The sequence below is a fragment of the Eretmochelys imbricata genome, chromosome 1 (genome assembly GCF_965152235.1).
Source record: "Eretmochelys imbricata isolate rEreImb1 chromosome 1, rEreImb1.hap1, whole genome shotgun sequence".
Taxonomy (NCBI): domain Eukaryota; kingdom Metazoa; phylum Chordata; order Testudines; family Cheloniidae; genus Eretmochelys; species Eretmochelys imbricata.
The window spans coordinates 3979437-3992794 of NC_135572.1; the positions used below are offsets into that span (position 1 = coordinate 3979437).

At 44.1% G+C, this 13358-nt stretch overlaps 1 protein-coding gene across 1 annotated transcript; it reads right to left on the bottom strand.

Annotated features, from left to right (window-relative positions):
- Positions 1-9455: 9455 nt before the first annotated feature.
- On the bottom strand, positions 9456-10427 carry LOC144278232 (olfactory receptor 52P1-like). Its single transcript, XM_077839459.1, has one exon. The coding sequence runs from the start codon at positions 10392-10394 to the stop codon at positions 9456-9458; it is 939 nt and encodes a 312-aa protein (XP_077695585.1). The 5' UTR covers positions 10395-10427.
- Between the last annotated feature and the right edge of the window lie 2931 nt (positions 10428-13358).

The following is a 13358-nucleotide window of genomic DNA, read 5'->3' on the forward strand; positions in this document are numbered from 1 at the left end:
AGTTTGCTGAAAATTGTCAGCTAGAGCAGCCATCTCATCTACATTTGTCATCTTTCTGTCCCATAAGCATTGCTTCACATCATCTTTACATATGTGTAAGAAACGCTCCTGAGCCACAAGGTCCAACATTCCTTCAAAACTTGTAACACATTTGCCCCTTGCCCACTTTTCCATCAAATCTTTCATCTAGTTTACATATTCCACATTGCTCATCCCAGAACCCTTAAGGTACCTAAATTTCATTCTATATGTTTCAGGAATAATCGGAAACTGTTTCAAAACCATGTCTTTGAATTTGCAGTAATCGAAAGCATCAGTAATTAGCATCTTATTGAATACATTTAGAGCTTTACCAGTTATCTTTGCAACCAAACTGGGTATCTTTTGGTCATCAGGAATCTTATGAATCACACAAGCCTCTCAAAGGTGGTGAAATATCCAGCAATATCCCCTGCCGCACTGTATGCAGGACACAACCACTCCCATTTCTGGATTTTTACAGAGGTGGGAATCAGTGGTGTATGGGGGTTCTGGTTCTGCCTCTCTAACAAGTCCAATTGGTACCTTCACTTTCTTTCTTTTTCCTCAAATTCTTTGGCTCACAGTTCCATGGCTAGTTTTGTTACCTGGGGTTCTTTCAACCCAAAGCTCTTGGTTGCGTTTACTCTTTACGAGGTGGTGTCAGGAAATAAATCAGGGGAATACGGCCGTCCTACTGATCGATAGCTGGCACAAACAGGATGACACAAGAGTGCTTTCACTTAAAGCTAAATTTTACTTAGTCTCAAGCACTTACACACGTCCGCAACAGGTTAGTAAAACACCCGCAACCCTTGATAATTACCAAAGCTGAGTGTGGCTCTCGAGTGACACAGCGGCAGGCTTCCGATGGCCAAATCTTCCTTCTGCCAGTGGGGACTGCAAGATGTATCCAGGGGGAGAGCCCAAAAAGTCCCCCCTACCTCAAACTTTCCCCCCTTAGTTATACATTAGAAATACAATAACATGTCCCTTAAAGAAAACTTGTTAAATAAGCAGTTTCAATGGTCAAACAAGAGGTTCCTTCTGATTATTGATTAACCAGGGGTGGGTTTTTCCAGAGTTTGCAGCCTTGAGGTCCTAATAGACATTCCTGGGGGCACATCCAGCTCTTCTAAAATGCATGTATCAGCAACTTCAACACAGTTCTTATCAGGAAGGATGCGGGGACAAGCTGCCCTTTCTGTGGCACCAAAAACCCCCTCCCCTCCTGCCTTGGTCAAGCTGAGGCTGCTACATGGCCACTTGACGGCCTGCTGACTTGGCTGCTTTCAGCAATAAGCCATAGTGGTTTCAGGCACTTGACTGGTTTGCTGACATCTCCCTGTACAGTTTCTGGGCCTCAGTTGCTTACAGTTTCAGTTCCAAAGCGATCTGATGTGCTACTGCTTCTAACTCCAGAAGTCTCTGATGTTCCTTTTCTTTTTTTGCTGCCTGCACTCTAAAGAGCTCCAGTTTTGTAAGGGCTTCTCTGCCTTCACTCATCTTTCTACTTTTCTGTCACTACTTCCTTTTCCCGAAATAAGCAAACAGAAAATAACTAACTGGTAACCTCTCTGACTGATCTCAAGCCACACTTAAAGTCTCACTAAAAATCTCTACACCAGTGTATGAAGTGCAAATCTCACTCAGAACAACAAGCTGTGCATTTCATCCTGCTCGCTGCGCCGCTGTGGTGGGTCATCCCTGGGGTGCCACCTGGAATTGGGGTACAGCTGAGCCCTCTGTCTCACCAATCTGGGTCCCCTCTTGCACTGTAACATTGTGACAAGCTGCAAAGCCCTCCAAGATTGCACTCACACCAATATCCACAGGCAGGAACCACACTCAGCTGTGTTCATGAATGCTCTGGCCAGCCACTCATGAACCAACAATGAGAGGCTCCAGCCAAAAGACTCGCAGCTCCCCAACCTAGGACCCCAGAGCTATACCGTCCTGCCCTGGTCAGAAGCCTGACCAGTTAGAATTTATTACTGAGTATGCCCCTCCCTTGATGTGAATAGGACAATGCACAAACCTTTGTTAAGTGAGCTGAGGTTTTCCCCACCTTTCAAGCAAATCACACTCATTTAGGTAAAAAATAGAAAACAGATTTACTGAATACCAGAAAGATTTATATGACTATAAGTAATAGCAAACTGATCAAAGATAGTTACCTAAGAAATAAAGAAAATCACAGGCTAAGTCTTATACACTAAATAGGATTTGAATCAAGCAGTGTCTCACCCTGTTAGATAGTACAAACCGTCCATCAAGCATCCATACACAGGCTAGAAACACCTTCAGCCTGGGAACAGCACTTCCTGCAATTCAGTCTTTGTTCGTCCTGTGTTTCCAGGTGTTTTTGTGAGGGGAATGAGGCCACTGGGTGATGTCGCTGCCCCCTTTTATGGTTTCTTCCACATGGCAGGAAAACCTTTTGTTCCAAGCCAAGATCCCAGTCTAGTTTGTGGAAAAATACAGGTACCAAAATGGAGTTCAGTGTCATGTGGTTTAGTCACATGCCCTTGTATGCTTCGCTGATTCATAGCAGCCATTACCGATAGGCTGACGGAAGCGTTCCAAAGAAGGTTCACCAGGCGGGGGATGAGCTTCTTCTCAGGCCTGTTGTTTCTCCTAATGGCCCATTACCCTGAATAGGCCCTTCAGAATCAGATTTCTAGGCTGGAAGCATCTTGCCTTCTGGGAGTTACCCAGGTGCAACCACATTTCAAATTCACATACATAGTCAATATTCGTAACTCCTGATACAAAAATGATGTATGCATACAAATAGGATAATCATATTCAGCAAATCATAGCTTTTCCAATGAAACCTCACATAACATATTTTGTACAAGATGTTAGGGGGCTTATTCCTTCACCCACTTACTTCCCTGGTTCTTCTTGCATGAACAGAGAGCAACAATACCCAAAGTCCAAAGGTGCAAACAATTCCCTGTTTATTGGGGTGGACTTCCAGCAAGCATGATTCCAGTTTCCTTCCTTAGTGTCCCCCTTCCCAGCTCTGACACCACAGAGCCTTACCTGTGTCCCTGTTCCCATTCCCTGCCTTAGCGAAATATGATTCCAGTTCACCCCCCCTTAGAAAAACATGATTCCAATTTCCCCACCCCCATTCCCTGTTCCCATTAACTCCCTTCACTTCCTGATTAACTGCAGACTATATAGTAAAACTTGAGTTCTGCTTAGCTATACCTTAAGCAATCATTTTACTGAAATTTAACTAACCAATCCTAACATATCGTAACATAATTATCTAACCAATTATATCCCACCACCTTAATTAGTTTACACCCAGCAAAATTAATTATACAGCAAACAGGAACAATCACAGAACCAGACAGAGATTATACAGACAAACAATAGGGAAATGGTAGATGACAGAACAACACAGAAATGAGGATTTCACATCCCAGCTATGGATAAGTGAGTTCTTGCCAGACAGGATGCTATCAAACTAAGTTTCCTTTTACAGTTTCTAGGCACTTCCCTTTCTCTGGAGGCGATTGGCATTATCAGGACAGGATTGTATCCTAACAGCCCCATAGCACCTTCTTTCAATGTGACTAGTTTGCAATGTGAGGAGGTGACCGGTCGCTTCCCAGCCTATGGCTGCCTCTGTGGCTTAGCCAAAGGCCTTAGCCTAAGAACAGGGCCTCAGACTGTCACAGTAAGAGAAGGCCCTTACACCGGCAGACAGTGATTTTGATTCTTTCTTTTGTACCTCTAGAACTAGCCAAGTGATAAGAATACACCTAAATTCTTAGAGTCTAGGCCTTTACAGACAGGCCTGAATATCTATATCCTAACACCAGATACATCAGAATTATGTCATAACCATATCATAACCATACCACTGTGATGGATATGGGGTGCAGAGTGTCACACCCAGATGTAGGGAAACACAATACAACACCTGCACGCCATTCCCTGCCTCAGTGTCCTCACCGCCCTGGAGCACTCTTTGAGATTTGGTCAGAGCCCCCTAGGGTGTTCAGAGGCCACCGTCTGCAATTCCTGGCTTCCCCTGTAGCTGGAGTCTGTCTCTGCTGCAGCCAGAGCCCTGCAACCCAAGAGTCCCCTCTGCTGCCCTTGCGCGTCTCTCCTCCCCCAGCTTCTTCTGGCTCATCCAGTCTCTGTGTTTTTAAAGGGCTGGACCAACCCCTCCTCTCTCTGTCCCCTTTTCTGGGGAGGTTCCATTCCTTCCACACCCTCCCCTCTGCAGAGATGCTGGAGAAAACTGGCTTTTGTTTAGAATGCTGGTACTGCTTTCTTCTGTCCAGGCAAGATCTCATTAGTCCTGATAGTCTTTAATGACCAACTTATTTACAGACAGATGCCTCTGTCCCAGCATCATGCCCCTTAGCACAAGGAGTGTGAGAGAAGAATACAGGAAAAGCCCAAAGACATAAGGATACAGATGGTTCATACAGAGAAACCTGAGTTAATAGGGTTTCCACCCGTCTGGGTTTTACCAGGACAGGCTGGCTTTTGGCTTCTGGGTGCCATTTAGGATTGCCAGGTATCCGGTTTTCAATCAGAAAGTATGGTCAAAAAGGAGATCTGTCAGTGTCCAGTTACTTCAGGGCTGGGGCAGGGGGTGCTGGGTCATTAACACAGCCAAGGCTGCCTTCAACCTGTGAGCAAGCTCCTTCTCAGGCTAAAGTAGCTCCCATCCCAGCCCTGGAGCAGAGGGAGACCATCTGGGCAAGGCACCATTTAGGGGAGCCCCCCTGCTCCTGGAGAGTTTTGCCTGGGCCTGTTTTAAGCCATGAGGACACATTTTCAGCCTCATAACTATATACATGAAATTACAACCTATAACATTACTATGACATTACTGGAGGACTTGTGGCACCTTAGAGACTAACAAATTTATTAGAGCATAAGCTTTCATGGGCTACAGCCCACTTCATCAGATGCATAGAATGGAACTTATAGTAAGAAGAAATATATATACATGCAGAGAAGGTGGAAGTTGCCATACAAACTGTGAGAGGCTAATTAGTTAAGATGAGCCATGATCAGCAGGAGTAAAAAAAAAACTTTTGTAGTGATAATCAAGATGGCCCATTTAGACAGTTGACAAGAAGGTGTGAGGATACTTAACTTTAGGGAAATAGATTCAATATTTTTTCAATATCAATAACATTATTGTAACAACAATTGCTATAACACCACTATAACAACAATGCTCAGTGCATTGTGAGCCTTCCAAAGACACCCAAAATCATAGAATCATCATAGAATCATAGAATATCAGGGTTGGAAGGGACCTCAGGAGGTCATCTAGTCCAACTCCCTGCTCAAAGCAGGACCAATCCCCAACTAAATCATCCCAGCCAGGGCTTTTTCAAGACTCACCTTAAAAACCTTCAAGGAAGGAGTTTCCACCACCTCCCTAGGTAACCCATTCCAGTGCTTCAGCACCCTCCTAGTGAAATAGTGTTTCCTAATATCCAACCTAACCCTCCCTCACTGCAACTTGAGACCATTACTCCTTGTTCTGTCATCTGCCACCACTGAGAACAGTCTAGATCCATCCTCTTTGGAACCCCCTTTCAGGTAATTGAAAGTAGCTATCAAGTCCCTATTCTTCTCTTCCGTAGACTAAACAATCCCAGTTCCCTCAGCCTCTCCTTATAAGTCATGTGCTCCAGTCCCCTAATCATTTTTATTGCCCTCCGCTGGACTCTTTCCAATTTTCCCACATCCTTCTTGTAGTGTGGGGACCAAAACTGGACACAGTACTTCAGATGAGGCCTCATCAATGTCAAATAGAGGGGAATGATCACATCCCTCGATCTGCTGGCAATGCCCCTCCTTATACAGCCTAAAATGCCCTTAGCCTTCTTGGCAACAAGGGCACACTGTTGACTCATATCCAGCTTCTCATCCACTGTAACCCTTAGGTCCTTTTCTGCCGAATTGCTGCCTAGCCATTCAGTCCCTAGTCTATAGCGGTGCATGGGATGCTTCCGTCCTAAGTGCAGGACTCTGCATTTGTCCCTGTTGAACCTCATCAGATTTCTTTTGGCCCAATCCTCTAATTTGTCTAGGTCTCTCTGTATCCTATCCCTACCCTTCAGCATATCTACCACTCCTCCCAATTTAGTGGCATCTGCAAAGTTGCTGAGGGTGTAATCCACGCCATCCTCCAGATCGTTTATGAAGATATTGAACAAAACCGGCCCCAGGACTGACCCTTGGGACACTCCGCTTGATTCCGGCTGCCAACTAGACATGGAGCCATTGATCACTACCCATTGAGCCCAACGATGTAGCCAGCTTTCTATCCACCTTATAGTGCATTCATCCAGCCCATACTTCTTTAACTTGCTGGCAAAAATACTGTGGGAGACCATATCAAAAGCTTTGCTAAAATCAAGGAATAACACATCCACAGCTTTCCCCTCATCCACAGAGCCAGTTATCTTGGCATAGAAGGCAATTAGGTTACGCATGATTTGCCCTTGGTGAATCTATGCTGACTGTTCCTGATCACTTTCCTCTCCTCTAAGTGCTTCAGAATGGATTCTTTGAGGACTTGCTCCATGATTTTTCCAGGGACTGAGGAAACTACAGGCTGACTGGCCTGTAGTTCCCCGGATCCTCCTTCTTCCCTTTTTTAAAGATGGGCACTACATTAGCCTTTTTCCAGTCATCTGGGACCTCCCCCAATCCCCATGAGTTTTCAAAGATAATGGCCAATGGCTCTGCAATCACATCCGCCAACTCCTTTAGCACTCTCGGATGCACCGCATCCAGCCCCATGGACTTGTGCTCGTCCAGCTTTTCTAAATAGTCTCGAACCACTTCTTTCTCCACAAAGGGCTGGTTACCTCCTCCCCATGCTGTGCTGCCCAGTGCAGCAGTCTGGGAGCTCAACTCGTTCGTGAAGACAGAGGCAAAAAAAGCATTGAGTAATTAGCTTTTTCCACATCCTCTGTCACTAGGTTGCCTCCCTAATTCAGTAAGGGACCCACACTTTCCTTGACTTTCTTCTTGTTGCTAACATACCTGAAGCAACCCTTCTTGTTACTCTTAACATCTCTTGCTAGTTGCAACTCCAAGTATGATTTGGCCTTCCTGACAAACTTTTCATTGGAGACCACACAATCATTTTATAAGGATGAACATGAAAGCATGCTAGTTTAAGTTGTCTTTTAGAATAGGGATGTTACCACCAGGGGTCATAGAATTGTATTACTTTTTTGTGATTCTGTGTTTTATATCTTTGATTATTTTTTTCATTCATTTTAATAAAGATCTTAACATTCTGGTATTGTCATCAGTATAAGTCTCCTTGTCACACACAGCCCGAGTGTCTGCTCGTGTCATTGAACACTGAGTTTTCTCCCTGTAGCCTGAATTGGGACAAGAACCTGAATATCTTCTGATCAGATCACTGGCAAACCGTAATTAAAGTAGCCCATAAATTCAGGGCAACAATATACACCCTAAGATGAAAGAAGTTTTCTAAAAGTTCCTTTTGCATCTTGTTGCACAGTTTTGTTTTTATCAAGTTCATTTGAGAAAGCAATCTTTCAGTTGCAGCATTGCTAAAAGGTAGTGGCAGCAACAAAAGAGCAAATAAGCAAAGTTCACTAAAGTCTTTGTCCTCAGCAGCATCCGTGTGTTCGAGAACTTCAACCCAACCATGCTCAGCTTGATTGTCTTGAGTATGAAGCCAGTGAACCATAAGCAAAACTCCCCACTGCTGCTCCAACTGTCCAAGGTCTCCACAAAACAATGGCAAAAATGAGAGATTGCCTAATCTAGCTCGTGAAAGACTTAGTACTGCAAGTGATTCAATCACCTGGATGTTTGGTGGCCATTCCCATTTCATCTGTTTCACAAACTCCAAGATGAAATCTCAACACCTACTCTTGACATCTTTGACAACAGGAATGGGTAGTGTGTGTTCTGAAAGGTCCACCTGAAAGTGACTCCAAAATCGACTGCGCAAAGTTGTAGGTAATTTGACACAAAGGTGACGTTGTAGTTTAATACAGTTTCATAACTCTCACCAATAAGCTTTAGTAAAATGTCCTCAATTCTTGCAGCAGTTTTTCTGTATTAGTTTTTCTGTATTTTCTGTAGTTTCAAACTGAAACAATTTGTTTATTATCCAGGCTTCCTGAAGTATTTGACCTACAAAAATCTGGTAAATTTTGTTCTCCAGATCACTGCACATATGATAAAGAAGTTCAGCATTTGTAGTTTGTTTATTTATCTTGGCTATCAGAAAGTGTAGCTTCCATTTGTGACACATGGACTAATGGAAAACCACGTTACTTCAGAAAGCTGCAGTATCTTCTTGTGGTCTGGAAGTCCTGGAAAGTCTGAATGAGAGGGTGTCTTGGGTTGGGGGCTGACAGGTGACACTGAAAGAGTTCAGGTGATGGTCAGATAGAGGGAACTCAGCAACTGAGAGTGCAGTTGTCAAAGTTCCTTCCCCACTCTGAACTCTAGGGTACAGATGTGGGGACCTGCATGAAAACCTCCTAAGCTTACTGTTACCAGCTTAGGTTAAAACTTCCCCAAGATACAAACTGTTTTACCTTTTGCCCTTGGACTTTCGCTGCCACCACCAAATGTCTAACAGGGATATAATTTGGAAAGAGTCCGTTTGGAAACGTCTTTCCCCCCCAAATCCTCCCAACCCTTGCACCCCACTTCCTGGGGAAGGCTTGATAAAAATCCTCACCAATCTGCATAGGTGACCACAGACCCAAACCCTTGGATCTTAAGAACAACAAGAAAGCATTCAGTTTCTTAAAAGAAGAATTTTAATAAAAGAAAAAGTAAAAAGAATCACCTCTGTAAAATCAGGATAGTAAATACCTTACAGGGTAATTAGATTCAAAACATAGAGAATCCCTCTAGGCAAAACCTTAAGTTACAAAAAGACACAAAAACAGGAATATCCATTCCATTCAGCACAGCTTATTTTCTCAGCCATTTAAAGAAATCATAATCTAACACATATGTAGCTAGATTACTTACTAAGTTCTAGGACTCCATTCCTGTTCTGTCCCCAGCAAAAGCATCACATAGACTGAGAGAGAGGCTTTGTTTCTCCTTCCCCCCAGCTTTTGAAAGTATCTTGTCTCCTCATTGGTCATTTTGGTCAGGTGCTAGTGAGGTTATCCTAGCTTCTTAACCCTTTACAGGTGAAAGGGTTTTTCTTCTGGCCAGAAGGGATTTTAAAGGTGTTTACCCTTCCCTTTATATTTATGACAGCAGTGCTTGGTGATGGAGTGATAAGACATTCAGTGTGGGGAACTTCTTAGACTGTGAACTTCCACAGTCCTGAGCTTAGCCAAACTGAGGCAGAGTGCTCTTGATTAATGAGGAGATCTCCTTCTCCTCTCTTGTCAGACAGGATTAAAGTCAATGGCTCCTGGTGATCACATTCTGCAGATGTATTTGACCACTTTGTCACGAAGCTCTTTGGTTTTGACCCCATAAATAATAGGGTTGAGCATGGGGGGAATGATGAAATAGAGGTTGGCCAAGATGATGTGAACATGGGGAGTGATACCCTGACTGAACTCATATGTCAGGCTAGAGAAGAGCAAGGGAGTATAAGATGTCAGCATCACACAGATGTGGCCTGTGCAGGTATTGAGGGCTTTCTGGTGGGCTTCCTTATGGGAGATTCTGAGGACGGCCTTAATGATCAGACCATAGGACAGGGCAATGAGTGTCAGGTCTAACCCCATGATTACAAACAATATCACCAAGCAGTACGTCCTGTTGACTGTGATGTCCCCACACGACATCTTCGCCACAGCTATGTGGTCACAGTGTGTGTGGGGGATAATGCGGTTGGCACAGAATGGCTGCCCGCTCAGGAGCAGGGGCGCAGGTAGAACGAAGACAACAGCTCTTATCAAACCCAATAGCCCTAGCTTAGCTATTCGTGCATTGGTGAGGATGGTGGTGTATCTCAGAGGGTTACAGATGGCAATGTAGCGATCGAAGGCCATTGTCACGAGGATGGCTGAGTGCATAACAGAAACGGCATGAAGGAAGAACATCTGGGTGAGGCAGCCACCCACAGTAATGCCTTTCAAATTGAACCAAAATATACACAGGGCTTTCGGCATGACAGAGGTAGATGTGCCAATGTCTGTGAGTGCCAGCATGCAGATCAGCAGGTACATCGGCTTGTGCAGGGTCTGCTCTTTCCCTACAACATACAGAACAGTGAAATTTCCCAACAGGCTGATAATGTAGAACATAGACAAAGGGATGGAAATCAGGACATGGGCAGCTTCCAGGCCAGGGATGCCCATTAGGATGAATGTTGACGGGTCAGAGGGAGTGAGGTTGAAAGCTGCCATGAGGTGGTCAATGCGTCTATCAGGCTCAGAAATGTTCAAGTTGTCTGCGAAGGGAGGGAAGCACAGCAATGGGGATTACACATATTGTAACAAATAGTACAGTAAATATTTCATAATTATTAACAATCTGGGAAGGGGAGGTGAGCAGTAAATTGGCAACATTTACAGATGGCACCACATTATTTAGGTCAGAGTCAAAACCAGAGAAGTCCTCAGAGGGAGCTAACCAAGTCAGATGAACTTTGATGTCAGTAACTGCAATATGTGTGCCCATTGTAGAGAAAAACTTGAACTGCTCAAATGTATTACAAGGTTCTAATTTAACTGTAGGAACTCAGGAGTGGGATCTGGACATCACAGTACACTGCTCTGTGAAACTTTGTTCACAGTGCAAGTATGGACAGAAACTAAGGAAAATGTTGGAATCCAGGAGAAGTGTGATGGGGAATCCTACAGTAAATACAATGCCATGGTATCAGTCAGTCAATGTTTCACCCTCCTCTAGGATCCTCTGTGTAATACTGAGCACCCTTCTCACACAAGGAATTGCAGAACTAGAGAGGTTCAGGCAAGGACAACAAGAATGATCAAGGATCCAGGGAAACTCTCATTCGAAGAGAGGTTTAAAAGACTGGGATTGTTACCTTACAAAGGAGATGAATAGGAGGGGATAGGAGAAAAGTCTATAAAATACTGACTGGTCGAGAGTTGATGGACAATGTGTTGTCCCTGTCCCATAACACACAATCAAGAGGACATTCAATTATACTGAAAATTGGAAAATTCAAAACTTGATAAAAATGAGTGCTTTCATCACTCAATGCTTAATTAGACTGAATTAAGCATTGAGTGATGACAGCAGAGGAGTCTGGCCCAAGTTTCAAGGGTGAAACCTGTGTATTATGAACTGCAATATCCAGTGGGATGAGAAAAAAATGCTTAATCTAGATATTCCCCAGTCTAATAGGGTTGAGGGTTTAGACTCTATGCTTATATTTTATTTTATTTTGGTAACTAACTCTGTCTTTTTGCCTATCACTTAATATCACTTAAAATCTATCGTTTGTAGTCAACAAACTTGTTTTACAGTTTATCTTTACCAGTGAGTTTTCCTGAAGTGTGTGGTAAGCCTGCTCAGGTTTACAGAGGCTGGTGTATATCCACTTTCCATTGATGAAGTGCTGAACCAATTAACAAATCTGCATTGCTTGTCTTGAGCATGCAAGACGGTATATTCCTGGGGTACAGTGTAGGAGCTGGAGGGGTGTTGCGGTTCAAATACAAGACAGCACAGAGCTTTAAGCAAGCAAACAGGCTGGTCTGCCAACAGACTGGTCATGTCAGCTTTCCACCCTCTCCTTTACTCTTTCTCTCCCCCCGCGCATTACATTTTCCAACAGATAAAAGGAATACACTGGCTTTGTTTAACATTCTTATTTACCAATTTCTATCTACCGCATTCCTTTCTCTTGGGCCTTGAGCCCAGTCCTGGGAGGCTTCCCACGGTTCATGTCATCTGGGCGAGATTCCAAGGTTCATGACCTTGAGAGGAGCTGTGTGTGCACTGCTCCTCCACAACACTCCGGGTGTGCCCTGAATGTTGTCAAGTGCATGAACCTTGTATGAATCCTACAGAGGGGTTTGGCTCTGGTGCCTTTCTCTGTGTGATTCATGAGTGGCTCTGGGAGCAATCATGCAATGTAGCTGGGTGTGGGGTCCACATCCGGTTTGCTGAGTGATCACAGTGCCTGTAGGGGTTGCTGCTTGTCATTAGCAAAGCATTGTGAGAGACAGCCCAGGCTGGAGAGTTTACGGGGCACAACAGTCCCGTGGTTCCAGGCTGCACTCCGGGGATCCTGTCACAATAAGTTACAGTTGTTAACTGATATGTGTAAGCAGCGACACGTTTCAGCAACTCAGCCGCTTACCCTTCTCATGCCTGAATACTGATAAAGTTTGCGAATGATGCAAAAAAATGGGGGATCATAAATAATGAAGAGGACAGGTCACTAATTCAGAGCAATCTTGATTGGTTGGTAAACTGGATCGAAGAAAACAATGTGTGTTCTAATATAGCTGTGTAGATATCTGCATCTAGGAACAAAGAATGTAGGAGATGATTCCGCGATGGGGGACTCTAGCATGGGAAGCAGTGACTTTGAACAATATTTGGGGGCCATGAAGGGATAATTAGCTAAACATGAGCTCCCAGTGTGATCCTGTGGCCAAAATAGCTAATGAGATCCTGGGATGATAACGAGAGGAATCTCAAGAAGAGGTAGAGAAATTGTTTTACCTCTGTATTTGGCACTGGTGCAACTGCTGCTGGAATGCTGTGTCCAGTTCTGGTGTCCACGATGAAAGATGGATGTTGGTACATTGTAGAGGGTTAAGAGAAGAGTGACAAGAATTATTAAAAGATAACAAAACTTGCCGTATAGTAATAGACTCAAGGAGCTCGATCTATTTGATTTAACAAAGTTGGTTATGGGGTGACGTGATAACAGTCTCTAAGTACCTACATGGGGAACAACTAGTTAACTGTAGGCTTTTCTGTCTGGCATACAGAGGTGTAGCATGATACAATGGCTGGAAGTTGAAGTTAAACAAATTTTGACGAGAAATAAGGTGTACATTTTTTAAACGGTGAGAGTAATTAGCCATTGGGACAATTTACCAAGGGTCATGACAGATTCTCCGTCACTGAGAATTTTTAAATCAAGGTTGGATGTTTCTCTACAAGCTCTGCTCTAGGAATTATTTTAAGGAAATTCTCTGGCATGTGCTCTACAGCAGTGGTTTTCAAACTTATTTTTCTGGGGACCCAGTTGAAGAAAATTGTTGATGCCTGCAACCCAACAGAGCTAGGGATTAGGGGCTTGGGGTTTGGGTGGGGCCTCTGGGCTGGGACAGGGGATTGGGGTGCAGGAGGGGGTCAGGGCTGGGGGTGCAGGCTCTGGGGTG

Bases quoted from the DNA above. Each gene is read 5' to 3' on its own strand.
- LOC144278232 (XM_077839459.1), bottom strand. From the start codon at position 10,394: ATGGCAGCTTTCAACCTCACTCCCTCTGACCCGTCAACATTCATCCTA.